The following is a 16,801-nucleotide window of genomic DNA, read 5'->3' on the forward strand; positions in this document are numbered from 1 at the left end:
TGCTGCCAAAATCACCTAAGGACCATTGTTGCAAACCCAGTGGCTCCTTCTTGCTCTTTATATTCTTGTCTATAAAAATAAAAAAAATCTAATTTTTTTGTTTTTGATTGTTTTGTGAAACAATTTAAAAAGAGACTTCATTTTTAAAATTTCTTTTCAGCATAACAATTCATTGTTTTTGCACCACACCGTGTGCTCCATGCAATATGTGCCCTCCTTAATACCCACCACTTGGCTCCCCCAACCTCCCACCCCCCGCCCCTTCAAAACCCTCAGATTGTTTTTCAGAGTCCACGAGACTTCATTTTTTAAAGAGCAGTTTCAGTTCTCAGCAAAATTGAGGAGAAAGTAGAAATTTCCCTGACCCTACTCATGCCTAGCTTCTCCCATTAGCACGTTTCCTACTAGAGTGGTAAATTTGTTGCAATTGATGAAACTACATGGACATATTAGCCCCCAAATTCTATAGTTTACATTAGGGTTCCCTCTTGGTGTTATACATTTTGTGGGTCTGGATGAATGCATAAGGACATGTATCCATCATAATAGTATCCCACAGAGTAGTTTCACTGCCCCCAAATCCTCTGTGCTCTGCCCACATGTCCCTCCCCACCTCTTGGTAACCTCTGGTCTTTTTACTGTCTTCACTGTTTTTGCCTTTTCCTTTGTCATATACTTGGAATCATACAGTACGTAACCATTTCAGACTGCTTCTTTTAATTAGCAATACACATTTAATATTCCCCCATGTCTTATCTTTTTAAAAAATTAACATATAATGTATTACTTGCTTCAGGGGTACAGGTCTGTGAATCATCAGTCTTACACAATTCACAGTACTCACCATAGCACATACCCTCTCCAATGTCCATAACCCAGTCACCTTATCTCTCCCCCCCACACCCCCTAGCAACCCGTTTGTTTCATGAGTTTCTTAAGGTTTTTCTCCCTCCATGGTCCCATCTTGTTTCATTTTTTCTCCTCCCTTCCCCCCAAGAACCCCTGCCCTGCCCCCCAAATTCCTCATATCAGAGTGATCATATGATAATTGTCTTTCTCTGACTGTCTTATTTCATTTAGCATAATACCCTCTAGTTCCATCCATGTTATTGCAAATGACAAGATTTCATTTTTTGAGGGCTGCATAGTATCTTTAGTGTAAATATGCAGTAGTGTGGTTGCTGGGTCATAGGGTAGCTCTATTTTCAACTTTTTGAGGAACCTCCATAACTGTTTTCCAGAGTGGCTTCACCAGCTTGCATTCCCACCAACAGTGTAGGAGGGTTTCTCTTTCTCCACATCCTTGCCAATATCTGTCATTTCCTGACTTGTTAATTTTAGCCATTCTCACTGGTGTGAGTGGTATCTCATTGTGGTTTTGATTTGTATATCCCTGATGCCGAGTGATGTTGAGCACTTTTTCATGTATCTGTTGGCTATTTGGATGTCTTTGCAGAAATGTCTGTTCATGACTTTTGCCCATTTCTTGATTGGATTATTTGTTCTTTGGGTTTTGAGTTGGATAAGTTCTTTATAGATTTTGGATACTAGCCCTTTATCTGATATGTCGTTTGCAAACATCTTCTCCCATTCTGTCAGTTGTCTTTTGGTTTTGTTGACTGTTTCCTTTGCTGTGCAAAAGCTTTTGATCTTGATGAAGTCCCAATAGTTTATTTTATCCCTTGGTTCCCTTGCCTTTGACGATATTTCTAGAAAAAAGTTGCTGAGGCTGAGGTCAAAGAGGTTGATGCCTGTGTTCTCCTCAAGGATTTTGATGGATTCCTTTCTCACATTGAGACCTTTCATTTTGAGTCTATTTTTGTGTGTGCTGTAAGCAAATGGTCCAGTTTCATTCTTCTGCATGTAGCTGTCCAATTTTCCCAACACGATTTGTTGACGAGACTGTCTTTTTTCCATTGGATATTCTTTCCCACTTTGTTGAAGATTAATTGACCACAGAGCTGATTAATTGACCATGCAGGGTCCATAGAGGGTCTATTTCTGGGCTCTCTATTCTGTTCCACTGATCTATGTGTCTGTTTTTGTGCCAGTACCATACTGTCTTGATGATGACAGCTTTGTAATAGAGCTTGAAGCCTGGAGTTGTGAAGCCACCAACTTTGGTTTTCTTTTTCAACATTCCTCTGGCTATTTGGGGTCTGTTTCTGGTTCCATATAAATTTTAGGATTATTTGTTCCCATTTCTTTGAAAAAATTGATGGTATTTTGATAGGGGTTGCATCAAATGTGTAGATTGCTTTAGGTAGCATAGACATTTTCATAATATTTGTTCTTCCAATCCATAAGCATGGAACATATTTCCATTTCTTTGTGTCTTCCTCAATTTCTTTCATGAGGACTGTATAGTTTTTGGAGTACAGATTCTTTGCCTCTTTGGTTAGGTTTATTCCTAGGTATCTTATGGTTTGGGGTGCAATTGTAAATGGGATTGACTCCTTAATTTCTCTTTCTTTTGTCTTGTTGTTGGTGCATAGAAATGCAACTGATTTCTATGAATTGACTTTGTATACTGACACTTTACTGAATTCCTGTATGAGTCTAGCAGTTTTGGAGTGGAGTCTTTTGGGTTTTCCACATAAAGTGTTATATCATCTGCTAAGAGTGAGAGTTTGACTTCTTCTTTGCTGATTTGGATGACTTTTATTTCTTTTTGCTGTCTGATTGATGAAGCTAGGACTTCTAGTACTATGTTGAATAGCAGTGGTGAGATTGGACATCCCTGCCATGTTCCTGACCTTAGGGGAAAAGCTATCAGTTTTTCCCCATTGAGAATGATATTTGCTGTGGGTTTTCATAAATGGCTTCAGTGATATTGAGGTACCCTCTATCCCTATACAGTAAAGAGTTTTGATCAAGAGAGGATGCTGTACTTTGTCAAATGCTTTTTCAGCATCTATTGAGAGTGTCATATGGTTCCTGTTCTTTCTTTTATTAATGTATTGTATCACATTGATTGATTTGCAGATGTTGAATCAGCTTTGCAGCCCAGGAATAAATCCCACTTGGTTGTGGTGAATGATTATTCATTTTAATATACTCTTGAATCCTATTGGCTACTATTTGGGTGAGGATTTTTACATCCATGTTCATCAGTGATATTGGTCTGTAATTCTCCTTTTTGATGGGGTCTTTGTCTGGTTTTGGGATCAAGGTGATGCTGCCCTCATAAAATGAGTTTGGAAGTTTTCCTTCCATTACTATTTTTTTGCAACAGTTTCAGGAGAGTTGGTATTAATTCTTCTTTCAATGTTTGTTGGAATTCCCCTGAGAAACTGTCTGGCCCTGGGCTCTTGTTTGTTGGGAAATTTTTGTTGACTGCTTCAATCTCCCTACTGTGGAGTTAGGGTCTGTCCAGGTTTTCTATTTCTTTCTGGTTCAGTTTTGGTAGTTTATACGTCTCTTGGAATGCATCCATTTCCTCCAGACTGTCAAATTTGCTGGTGTATAGTTGCTCAGAGTATGTTCTTATAATAGTTTTTATTTCTTCAGTGTTCGTTGTGATCTCTCCTCTTTCATTCATGATTTTATTAATTTGGGTCCTTTCTCTTTTCTTTTTGGTAAGTCAGGCCAGAGGTTTATCAATTTTATTAATTCTTTCAAAGAACCAGCTCCTAGTTTTATTGACTTGCTCTGCTATTCTTTTGGTTTCTATTTCATTGATTTCTGCTCTGATCCTCATGATTTCCCTTCTCCTGCTGGGTTTAGGCTTTGTTTGCTGTTTTTTTTTCCAGTGCATTTAGGTGTAGGGTTAGGTTATGTACTTGAGACTTTTCTTGCTTCTTGAGAAAGGCTTGTATTGCTATATACTTTCCTCTCAGGATTGACTTTGCTGTGTCCCAAAGATTTTTTGAACACTTGTGTTTTCATTTTCACTTGTTTCCATGAATTTTTTTAAAATTCTTCTTTAATTTCCTGGTTGACCCATTTATTCTTTAGTAGGATGCTCTTTAGCCTCCATGTATTTGAGTTCTTTCCAACTTTCCTCTTGCAGTTGAGTTCTAGTTTCAAAGCTCTGTGGTCTGAAAATATGTAGGGAATGATCCCAGTCTTTTGGTACCAGCTGAGACCTGATTTGTGACCCAGGATGTGATTTATTCTGGAGAATGTTCCATGTGCACTAGAGAAGAATGTGTATTCTATTGCTTTGGGATGGAATGTTCTGAATATATCTGTGATGTTCATCTGTTCCAGTGTGTCATGTAAAACACTTGTTTCCTTGTCGATCTTTTGTTTAGGTGATCTGTCCATTTCAGTGAGGGGGTGTTAACATCCCCTACTATTATTGTATTATTGTTGATGTGCTTCTTTGATTTAGTTATTAATTGGTTTATATAATTGGCTGCTCCCACGTTAGGGACATAGGTATTTAAAACTGTTAGATCTTCTTGTTGGACAAACCCTTTAAGTACGATGTAGAGTCCTTCCTCATCTCTTATTATAGTCTTTGGCTAAAAATCTAATTTATCTGATATAAGTATTGCCACCCCAGCTTTGCTTTCTTTTGATATCATTAGCATAGTAAATTTTTTCCACCCCCTCACTTTAAATCTGGAGGTGTCTTTGGGTCTAAAATGAGTTTCTTGTAGACAGCATATCAATGGGTCTTGTTTTTTTAATCCATTCTGATACCTATGTCTTTTTTTTTTTTAAGATTTTATTTATTTATTTTACAGAGAGAGAAATCACAAGTAAGCAGAGAGGCAGGTAGAGAGAGAGGGAGAAGCAGGCTGCCCGCTGAACAGAGAGCCCGATGCGGGGCTTGATCCCAGGACCCTGAGATCATGACCTGAGCTGAAGGCAGAGGCTTAACCCACTGAGCCACCCAGGCACCCCACCCATGTCTTTTGATTGGGGCATTTAGCCCATTTACATTCAGGGTAACTATAGAAAGATATGAATTTAGTGCCACTGTACTTCCTGTAAGGTGCCTGTTACTGTGTATTGTCTCTGTTCCTTTCTGGCCTATTTCTTTCAGGCTCTCTCTTTGCTTAGAGGACTCCTTTCAATATTTCCTGTAGGGCTGATTTAGTATTTGCAAATTATTTTAGTTTTTGTTTGTCCTGGAAGCTTTTTATTAAAAATTTAATTTTATTTTTTCAGTGTTCCAAGATTCATTGTTTATGCACCACACCCCTGCTCCATGCAATATGTGCCCTCCTTAATACCCATCCATCCCCCAACCTCACAGCCTTCCAAAACCCTCAGTTTGTTTCTCGGAGTCCATAGTCTCTCATGGTTCATCTTCCCCTCTGATTTCCCCCAATTCACGTTTTCCTTCCTTTTCCTAATGTCCTCCATGTTATTCCTTATACTCCACAAAGAAGTGAAACCAAATGATAACTGACTTTCTCTGCTTGACTTATTTCATTCAGCATCATTTCCTCCAGTCTTGTCCATGTTGATACAAAAGTTGGGTATTCATCGTTTCTGATGTAGGTGTAGTATTCCATTGTATATATTGACCATATCTTCTTTACCCATTCATCTGTTGAAGGGCATCTTGGCTCTTTTCATAGTTTGGCAATTGTGCCCACTGCTGCTATGAACATTAGGGTACATATGGCTCCTTTTTTCACTACATTTGTATCTTTGGAGTAAATACTGACCTGGAAGCTTTTTATCTCTCCTTCTATTTTCAATGACAGCCTAGATGAATATAGTATTCTTGGGTGCATATTTCTCTTGTTTAGTTCTCTGAATATACCATGCCAGTCCTTTCTGGCCTACCAAGTCTCTGTGGATAGGTCTGCTGCCAATCTTTCTACTGTTGTATGTAAAGACCTCTTGTCCTGAGCTGCTTTCAGGATTTTCTCTTTGTCTCTGAGACTTTAAGTTTTACTATTAGATAATGGGGTGTTGACCTATTTTTATTGATTTTGAGGGGGATTCTCTGTGCCTCCTGGATTTTGATGCGTGTTTCTTTCCCCAAATTAGGGAAATTCCCTTCTATAATTTGCTCCAATATACCTTCTGCCCCCTCTCTCTTTCTTCTTCTTCTGGGACCCCAATTATCCTAATATTGTTTTGTCTTATGGTATCACTTATCTCTAGAATTCTCCCCTTGTGATCCAGTAGTTGTTTATCTTTTTCTCAGTTTCTTTATTCTCCATCATTTGGTCTTCTATATCACTATTCTTTCTTCTGCCTCATTTATCCTAGTAGTAGGAGCCTCCATTTTTGTTTGAACCTCATTAATAGCTTTTTTGATTTCAACTTGGTTAGATTTTAGTTCTCTTATTTCTCCAGAAGGGGATTTTGTTTCTCCAGAAAGGGATTCTCTAGTATGTTCCATGATTTTTTCGAGCCCATCTAGTACCCTGATAATCATCATTCTCAACTCTAGTTCTGGCATCTCACTAATGTCTGTATTGATTAGGTCTCTAGCCATCAATACTGCCTCTTGTTCTTTTTTCTGAAGTGAGTTTTTCTGCCTTATTATTTTATCCAGATAAGAATAGATGAAGGAGAGAACAAAATACAAAAAGAGTAGCAACACCCCCCGAAAAATATACACTAACCAAATTGGAAGAGACCTGAAATTGGGGGGAGAAGAAAGGAAGAAAAAAAAATCTATCTATCTATATATATATATTAGACTGATGAATAGAACAGAGCCACATACTTGATTTTGGGTGTATTTTGGTCTGTTAGAAGAAACTGCCTCCCAAAGTTTTAAGGAAAAAACCATATATATATATATATATGCACACACACACATACATATATATGTATATATACATACACACAACAAATAAGGGTAAACACAATGAAGGGATGAAATATGAATGTAAAGATGAAAATTAAAAAATATTTTAAAAAAGGAATTTATAAGATAAGAAGTTGCTTGAATAAAGAAAAAAAAGGAAAGAATGTGATCAGGCTGAGACTAGAACAAAGCCATGCACTAGATTTAGGATATATTTTGATCTGTTAGAAGAAACTGTATCCTGAAATTTTAAAGAAAGAGAAACCTATATGTATATAAAAAATAAGGTTAGGGGCACACGTGGGTGGCTCAGTGGGTTAAAGCCTCTGTCTTTGGCTCAGATTATGATCCCAGGGTCTTGGGATCGAGCCCCACATCAGGCTCTCTGCTTGGCGGGTAGCCTGCTTCTTCCTCTCTCTCTCTGCCTGCCTCTCCACCTACTTGTGATCTCTGTCAAATAAATAAATAAAATCTTAAATTATTTTTTTAATTAAAAAATAAGGTCAAATACAATAAAGGGATAGAAACAATGAAAATTTAAAAAGATTTTTTTAAAAAAAGGTATTGGTAAGATAAAATAGTTTAAAAAGATTAAAATAAGAAAGAGGAAAAATTTAAAAAATAGAATAAGAAAAAACATTTAACTTTGAAAGACTAAAGAATCATGGGAAAAAAGCCATGAATTTTAGGTGTTGCTTTCCCCAGCTCTGGAGTTCTACAGTTCTCATTGATCAGTGAACTTGGTCTTGGCTGGATGTTCTTGTTGATCTTCTGGGAGAGGGGCCTGTGCAGTGATGCTCAAATGTCTTTACCTGAGGTAGAATTGCACCAACCTTGCCAGGGGCCAGGCTAAGTAATCTGGGTTTGCTCTCAGGAGCTTTGTTCCCTGAATGCTTTCTGTACTGGTTTGGAGGACGGGAATGAAAATGGCGGCCTCCCAATCTCCTGCCCTGGAGGGGCTGAGAGCTCAGGGCCCCACTCCTCAGTGTGTCCTTGGAGAAAAGCAGTCAGTCCCTCCCATCTCGCTGGTCTCCAGCAGCACTCTGAGCTCACCCGACCTGTGACCGAGTGTTTCTATATCTGGCCCAGCCACGTTTAGAGTCTCCAAACCCAGCTGTTTCCTGCAGTGCACTCCACGCCACTCTAAGAGCAGTGGCCCAGCTGTGCCTTGGATCACGTTTAAGGTAACCCGAGCTTAGAGCCCGCCCCTTGGCTCCATCTCTGTAGCCAGCTTCCCCACTCTGATACCTGGGAACTCTGCTGCACTCAGACACCTCTGGTCTTTCTGTGACCCCATGGGTCCTGAGACCACACTGTCCCCTCAAGGGCTCCACCCCCCACTTAGCCTCTGGAGCAATGTCTATTCATGGAGTGGACTTCTTGAAGTTCTGATTTTGTGCTTCCCTGCTCTACCCCTTGCTGAGAGCCGGCCCCTACTCCCACCACAGTCTATCTTCCCGAATGTTGCCTTGAATTCACTTCTCTGCATATCCTACCTTCCAGAAAGTGGTCACTTTTCTGTTCCAAGAATTGCTGCTCTTCGGATCTCCTATTGAGTTTGTAGGTGTTCAGGTTTGATAACTATCTAGCTGAATTCCTGGGACCCAACCATATTTAGGTTTCCCACTCCTCTGCCATCTTGCTCTTAGTCTCTTCTCTCCCCCCCAACCCCCGTCTTTACTTGGCTCAAAGGTTCATGTCTTTTTGGTGCTGAAGAATATTCCATTGTCTGAATGAGCCACAGTTCATTTGTCTATTCATCTGCTAAAGGAGATCTTGGCTGCTTCCACATTTTGGCTGTCATGAGCAAAGGTACTATAAACTATGTGCAGGTTTCATATCACAGAAGTGTTGTTTTCTTGAATAATGAGTGAAATGGATACTTTTTACAATATACTAAGTAAAATGGACAGTAGTGATATGGATAGCATGACATATGCACATGGGTGTATATTTGTCTTAAAAGGTCATATTTTAAGATGTTAGGCATCTATTTTTTTCTGGATTTATATAGGTAATTTTTTTATGTTCCAAATTTTGTTTCAATAATAAATAAATGGCTTGATAGTCAGCACCCAGGTGTTACCAAAAAAAAAAAAAGAAAAAAAAAGAAAAAAAAGATGATCTACATGGATAATCTGCTTAGTTTTTAGGATCAGAAGGCTTTCTTCCGAGGAGCTCCTGCCCAGAATTCAATATATAAAAAAAGAAAAGTGGTCTTGTGACAGAATGCCTCAGTGTGCTGTAAACTTTGGTGTCTCTGGGAGCCCTAGGGCATGATGGACAGTTTTAGAACCACATCCTACCTCATCTGCCTCACCTGCTTTAAAATTGAGACACTTAGGTTTAAGCCAGTGCCTTTTGCTTTAGGATGGAGCTTAGAATCTGTGCCAGTGACATGTCCAGAGAGAGCCTACGTATTCTCCCAGCAGAAAACTCTGGGGACAGGTGTATCAATACAAAATCTCTTTGTTTGAGTGTGTGTATTGTCTTCACGACTCTGCCTTACACAACCTAATTACCATTTAATTCATTCCTCTGAGCGCCAGCTGAGCACCAGCTTTCTGTCCCCACAGCTCTCAGTCCCTGCTACACAGCAGTTACCATGGTAATAGAGTCACTCAACCATCACCCGAGTACCTGCGTCGCGGTTTTGTGTTCTCCGTTTTGCGTAACTCTACACCTTAGCGAGTTATTTCCTGATGTTTTCTGGCTCTCACCAAAGTCGTCTTCATTCTAAGAAAAAAGCATAAATTGCAAAAATACAATTTCAGAACCCCCAAACCCCAATGTTCTCTCAAGAAACAGGACCTAGAAGACTTTTGAAGGATGGGGTGGCAGAGATGTGCTCAGATGCATCAGCTGAATAAAGAAAGAACCAGTGAATCTTGGGCTCATAAAGAAACAGATGATTTCTGTTTTGCTCTGCTCTGCTAGAAGGAATGGTGTGGCCCAACTTGAAAACGAGAGAGAGGAGGACCAGGTGCCTGCATCTAAGTCATGCGACTTTATAATAAGAGTTGAGACAAAGGTGTGTCACATAACATAGACCTCCAACGTATAAAATAAAGCAAAATGCAGGACAGATAATTTTCTTCTTAGACGTTGGAATTTTGAGATGCTAAAATGTGCTTTGTTTAGTTTAAAGCAATCTCTGGTAGTAATGGGAATAAGAAAGAGAATAAGAAAAATGCCTTCTTTTGTCAGGCTGTCGTGATTTTACCTTAAGGAAGTGAGTAAGCTGTGTTCTTGGAGGCATGTCCTCACCCCTGAGCTGCTGCTTTGAGGTGTGACGGACATTTGGCTCGCCTCTCCTTTACCTGTTCTGAGGGGGAGCCCAATCTTTCTTCCATCTCATCCTGATTTGCCTTCCTCAGGCACTTCATTCCAAGTAAGGCAACAAGATAGATAAACCATGTCAGGTAGGTCCCTTTAGCTTTTTAGGAAATGTCCTCTGCTAGGCCTGTGACCTTGCCTTTGAAAGAACACGTGTATGACTTTGATTTTACCTTTGGCTCTCTGGCTGGTTCCAAGAAGCTATAAAAGAATTACAGTCCTGAGTTGGGTTGCATTTTCCATCTATTGAAACCCAAGAGTGTATAAAGCATGAATAAAATCTAACTTCCAGCACACTCATGATTTATGCGTGGAAGGGTTGCTGCCACACTGCCCGTTGTGTTATGGCTGTATATCTTACTTTAGCACAGTCTCCACACATAGGAGACGCTAACAAGTCTTTTTGGTTGAATGAACCGCAGTGACTTTAGTGTTGCATTAATGGGTGCAGCCCTGTGTACAGCTGAGTATTCGGTAACAAATACAGTAGGGGGCGCTGTATACCGCGGGGAAGAACGACAAAATGTTGCTCATTACAGAGGCCGGCTGGTGGGCACTTAGGGACTCATTTTATGATTCTCACTTTCACAGATGCTGAAAATTTCCTTAACAAAAAGTTAAAAATAAAACAGCATGAGTTGGTGGAAATACAAGACACAGGTAGAGGAGGGTGCTGGTCTTCGGGGTCTCTAATTACATGTGTCATGCTGGGTCGGTCACATCTACTCAGCCTCAGTCTACCCGTCTATACCCCAGTTTCCACTGGGTGTTCTTGTGATCTCTTCCAGAATCCTGACTTTTTCTGGCTGCCGGAGGAGCAGCCCGACCTTCGTGGTAATTCCCGCTAATTCTTGATGACTCCCGCCACCTGGTGGCAGAATCTGAAACGTACGGCGCGCAAGGAAGGGGCCTGCCTTTTTCAAGTTCACGCAAGAAGGGATGTGTGTGTGCGTGTGCGTGTGCGTGCATGTGCGTGTGTGTGCATGTGTGTGTTTGGGGTTGGGGTAGAGTAGGCCTAACTGGTGACAAGGGCACCCCTGGACGTATTTTGTAACATGTAATGGGATTGTTTTACCCCCTAGTGGAGTAAAGCCTTGGCTTTTTAACATGTCCAGGAAGTGTCTCATTGGAGGATTTCCAACAGCAATAATGGGGGCGCAGTGTGTGTAGACTGGTGCTGGAAAAATAACCCTTGAGACATTGTTTGGCTTTGTTTTATTGCTTCTTTTCAGATTGGAGTCCGAGGTGCCTGAAGGGGTGGTCCATAATGACTCCTTAGCTCCTTGTTTCTTTACATCTACTTAGCAATTCAGATTAAGTAGATACATTCATACAGAAGACTACCTATCTTAGGACACTGCGCTACAAACAATATTGTGTTCTGCGTGCAAGCTTGTCACTCCACTGAGCGGGTGACAACGTTGCGGTGTTGTGTATGAGTATTTCTAAGCAGCTGACAGCATGGTACTTAATTTCTCTAGTTACTGTTATTTGCTGAGTGTACTCAGTTCTGGCCTGAGACTCTCTGAAGGGCAGATCCTTGAGCCTGGAGTCCTTTGTGCCTGGGTTTCGATCCCACATTTTCCATAGGTCCCCAGGGAGTGTTGCAGGGAGTACAGATGGACAGAGGCTTTCTTTTCTTTTCAAAATTATTATTAATTTACTCCTTTCACCCAGTTTCTAAACACAACTTCTAAAACCCGAGAAATTACTGAAACCACCGCCTCATCTATTTATGGTATTTCCCTTCTATAGAATTGTAGTTGAACAGATAGCCACCTTGAAAAGAGGCCACATTTCCACTTACAGCTAAATTCTAGCCAATCAAAATATAAATAGATGTGGTACCCTGAGTAGGGCAGCTCGGGAATAATCCTTAAGGGATGGCTGGCAGGTGCTCCCTTCCCGTTTCATTTTTCCCTACGTCCTGCTGCCTTGTGTGCGGACGGTTCCAGCCGGGCCATGAATGCCAGGGCCCCATCCTGGGGACGCCAGAGTGGGAAGCTGCAGGGTACTTGGGGCTCTGCAAACCTTGAGCAATGCTTCCACTCCAGTTCTGTACTCCCCACGTCCTACTTTTATCTGCAGGTAGTAAGCTTCTCCCTTGTTACTTTTGGCTTTTGCTTTTCTTTGCACCTGCTTCGATATAATATGTAGTAGGTACAGGACACATAAACTCTTTAAAGTCCTGTGATCTCCATTTTGACAGATGAAGAATCTAAAGCAGAGATAAATGGATGGTGTGACTCAGGTTATACAACCGAAATATCCAAAATGGGATCTGGACTCACTGTCCAACCCAAACTGTATGAAGCCTGTAGAGTTTGAACCTTGGGCCAGGACACTTTGGCTTCGGGAATATCTAAAAAGATAGAGGTACACCTACAGATTAAATTCCCCTCCATCAAGACCTGGTTTGGATTCTAGATATTAAAAGACCAGTCAGAATAGCTAGAATGAAAAAGACAGGACATAAGAAGTGTTGGCGAGGATGTGGAGAAGAAGGAACCCTTGTGCATTGTTGGTGGAAATGCAAATTGGTGCAGCCACTCTGGAACAGGGTGTAGAAGTTCCTCAAAAAATTAAGAACAGAACTACCAGAAGATCCATCAATTCCACTTCTGGATATTTATCTGAAGAAAACAAAAACTCAAAAAGATATATGCACCCCTATGTTTACTACGGCATTATTCACAATAGCCAAGACATGGACACAGCCTAAGTGTCCATCAGTACATAAATGGATAAAGAAGATGGGGTCTGTATTGATAGTGAGTGGAATATCACACAGCCATAAAAAAGGATGAGATCGTGCTGTTTGGGACAACATGGATGGACATAGAGGGTATTTTGCTAGTGAAATAAGTCAGGGGGAGAAAGACAAATACTGTATGATTTCACTTATACATAGAATCAAAAACCCCCACAAATAAATAAACAAAAAGCAGAATGAGACCCATAAATACAGAAAACAAACTGCTGGTTGCCAGAGTGGGGGGAAGTTGGATGAAATGGGTGAAGAGGAGGGGGAGACAGGCTTCCAGTAATGGAATGAGTAAGTCACGGGCATAAAAGGTACAGCGCAGGGCCAGTGTATTATAATAGCCTTGTATGGAGACAAATGGTAGCTATGCTTGCGAGTATAGTATGGTATAGAAACTTGCAGAATCCTTACGTTTGTACACCTGAAACTAGTGTAACATTGTGTATCATTGTGTAACATCATATACACTAAAAAAAAAAAAAAAAAAAAAAAAAAAAGACTAGATAGAAATGGCAGAGGTGCTAAGAGATACCTGTGGCTACTTTTCAACTATACCTAGGCTTTGGTGGTCATTTCTTCCAACAGGGCAGTCGGCCTCCCAGGGTGGCCCTGATGGCACCATGTGGCTTCCATTTCTCAGTTTTTGTGGTTAGGGTGACTCTGCTGCCGGGGAGCCTTTCTCTGACTTTTTTGCAGACAGTGCTTGGCCTGGTGCACTCTGACTTCTTGCTGAGGGGGCTGTGATGGGCTTGAGCCTGGGGTACCTTCAGGCAAATGTGTTCATAAGGACTCTGAGGAGTTGGTATGAAGATCTTTACCTTGTTCTAGAGCTTGACACTTCACAGCAAGTTTTGTGAAGTGTTTGCTAATCTACCTTGGCCGGAGGGATTTATACCACCAAAACAGATTTAGATTGATGATGAGAGTTGCTAATTTTACTATGTGTGTATATGTCTATCTGTCTGTCTATATATATATATATATATATATATGTATGTATGTATGCATCGATCTATCTATCTATATCTATCATCTATCCTTCTACCTATCTCCACATTTCTGTACATCTTTGAAGCAATCTTCCTAGAAGCAGTCAGTGGGATACATTCTGAGGAGTGATGCCTGAGAAATTGCTATAGATGTTCAAATCCCAAGACCAGTGGCAAAAATGGGAATATGATACCATTTGGAAAACTTGGAACTGTGTAAATCTGTATTCTACCCCTAGACTCTAAGCTGAGAAACCAGATTCTCTGTCCCCTGTTCTCTGCTGGATACCATCAGTATAACACAATGGCAGGCATGGAAGTATTTGGTAACTGTTTTGCAACAGAAGGATATTTCAGGGGGTTGTTTGAGCTCATTATAGTGCAGCTAAAATCATGTCCCTACGACTGAGGAGAGACAAAATGGTACAGGGCTGCTTTCTCTACTTCTCCAAGAGGGTTACTATATGTTCTAATATTCTAAACCTTAGATGCCGAAATGAAGGTGTCAGAAATACACCTCCATTTTTTTTAAGCTTCAAGTGATTGACTTAACCTTTCTGTGTCCATTTCTAAGTACATGAAATGGGACTGGATTGGAGCAGCTGTTTGAAATAGTGACTTAAAATTCCAAAATGCAACATAAAGAGATCCAAGGAAATGGCTCACCATGAATGTTAGGATGACCGTTTTCAGGAACATTGACAAATTATCTATATTAATTGGTATTACATTATGATGAAAGGCTGGGTCCATTGTCATTTCTGGGTTCACATCCAGGCTTAATTTTTTGAGGCCGTATTCTCAACTGTATAGGAGAGTAGCATTCATCACCTACCCAGTGCCACATATAGTAATTGACTTCTGTCGGTTGACTTTTATATTAATTTTATAGTTGAGTTTGCTACTTGTTTGCTGGCTTTCAGGCATTTGTAACCACTTTTCTTCTATGGTTGAAATTTGGCATGGAAAAGTCAACATCTGTTTGGTGAATCTGATCTCTTCACATTGTTTGGGAATGTAGCTTCTCCTTTATTTATTTACTTTCTACATTTTAAAACCTACAAATGTTGGGGTACCTGGGTGGCTCAGTTTGTTAAGCCTCTGCCTTCAGCTCAGGTCATGATCCCAGAGTCCTGGGATCGAGCCCCATATTGGACTCCCTGCTCAACAGGGAGCTGCTTCTCCCTCTGCCTGCTGCTCGCCCTGCTTGTGCTCTCTCCTCTCTCTCTCTGACAAATAAATTAATAAAATATTAAAAAAAATAAAATGAAAACCTACAGATGTCCACTATTTTAAGGCTATTTTCTCTACAATGTTTCCTCTAAATTGCATGGGGTTTGTCTCGGAATGACTGCATTTTCAAAGGCTGTATCCCAGAAGCCTTTGCTCTTTGCCTGTTACACATGACCCTCTTGGCTCAGGTGGCCTTCTGACTCAAGTCTCAGGTTTATGGAATCCTTAATGTAGTTCATGAGCTCTAGCTAGACTGTTCCTCCCTGAGATGGTCCTGTTTATCTTGTGGGCCTGTGTGGGGTTATGGACTGGATTAAGGAAACCGCCTGTGGTTCGTCACACTTCTCTGGCACAATTCTCTGTCACCTCTGAATGCTCTGAAGGGAGCTTTGAATTGGGTGTGTGGAGGCAGGGCCACAGAGTACTGATGACATTCTCCCCTCGTGATCTTTGTAAGCCAGGGGCAAACAGAACCCCTAAGTATAAGAAGGTAAGGAAAGGCACAGTTCTAGATCCAGTAAGAAAAATCAGAGGAAGGTTTGTAATGATAAGATTTATAAAAATAAATTGAATCCTGAATGTACTCAAAGAACATGGTTTCCATGATTTTCTCAGAGAAAAAACCAGAGGAACAGCCAAACAAAAGATTAATGAGATATTATGGCAAAAGGAATGATAGTATGTTTTGAATCTATTTAATAAATTAAAACCTTAATCCAGGGATTAAGATTCCAGAACAAATTTTAATATTTTAACCCCTGACAATGTAGAAAAATACTCAGAAAACTTACTTGAAGGAGAAGGGAAAGAAAAAGTAGAAGTTAGGGTGAGTATGACAATTTTCTTATCTTTTAATTTCTGGGAACCGAAAGAGATGATAAGCAGCAGTGTTTAAGGGAGAAAGGTAAATGCTTAAATATATATTCAGCTAAAATCAAGTGATGAAAGAGAACGAAAGAAAAGAAAAGAAGTTAGAAAATATATTACTTTCGTGGTTACTTATAATCTTAAGCTCGTTATAAAAGGAATCATTAAAAGAAAACATAAGTCTTCAGAAGAAACCAAACAAAAATAAAAAAACCACAAACATACAGTGAAAAGATTTTTACAAAGCATAATATCAATTATGCTGAGAGGAACTAAGAACAAATAAACCCATCTGGCAGATCAATAGGTTTGACTGAATTAGAGGGAATAACAAATAAACATAGCCATATCCCGTGATATCTTTCAAATTTATGATGTTGTGAAAGTATTATGCACTTAGCATAAACTGTACTTTGAATTTTGAATTTTGACCTCTTCTTGGGCTAATGATATGGAGTATGATCCTTGCCTGTGATGCTGGGTCTTGCCTGGTCGGCCATGAGATCACTAAGGTCAACAACTGATATGCTTAAACCTGTTCCGTACCCATGCAACCACTGTTTTTCACTTTACAGTATTCAGTATGTTACATGAGTTATTCGACACTTTGTTGTACAATAGGATTTGTGTTAGAAGATTTTGCCCAACTGTAGGCTAATGTAGGTGTTCTGAGCACATTTAAGGTAGGCTAGGCTAAGCTATAATGTTTGGTAGATTAGGTATATGAAATACATTCTTGACATACAATACTTTCAACTCATGATGGTTTATTGAGGCATAACCTCATTGTAAATTGAGGAGGATCTGTACTGGAAGTGACTCAGTGACTCAGAAAGATATAACATGCAATGTCCATGATCTTAACTGACCACGTCTGAATATAGG

At 40.1% G+C, this 16,801-nt stretch overlaps 1 protein-coding gene across 2 annotated transcripts in view; it reads right to left on the reverse strand.

The window, feature by feature from the left end:
• Nucleotides 1-16,801, reverse strand: part of SLC28A3 (solute carrier family 28 member 3) — a 61,013-nt gene that overhangs the window by 30,827 nt on the left and 13,385 nt on the right. For both annotated transcript variants that reach the window (XM_004774099.3, XM_045086076.1), the window contains exon 2: nucleotides 9,368-9,463. In XM_004774099.3, coding sequence (XP_004774156.2) covers nucleotides 9,368-9,463 — 96 coding nt within the window. The remainder of the gene's footprint in view (nucleotides 1-9,367; nucleotides 9,464-16,801) is intronic.

This window comes from Mustela putorius, unplaced genomic scaffold (genome assembly GCF_011764305.1).
Source record: "Mustela putorius furo isolate JIRA1106 unplaced genomic scaffold, ASM1176430v1.1 tig00000876_pilon_pilon_pilon, whole genome shotgun sequence".
Classification (NCBI taxonomy): Eukaryota; Metazoa; Chordata; class Mammalia; order Carnivora; family Mustelidae; genus Mustela; species Mustela putorius.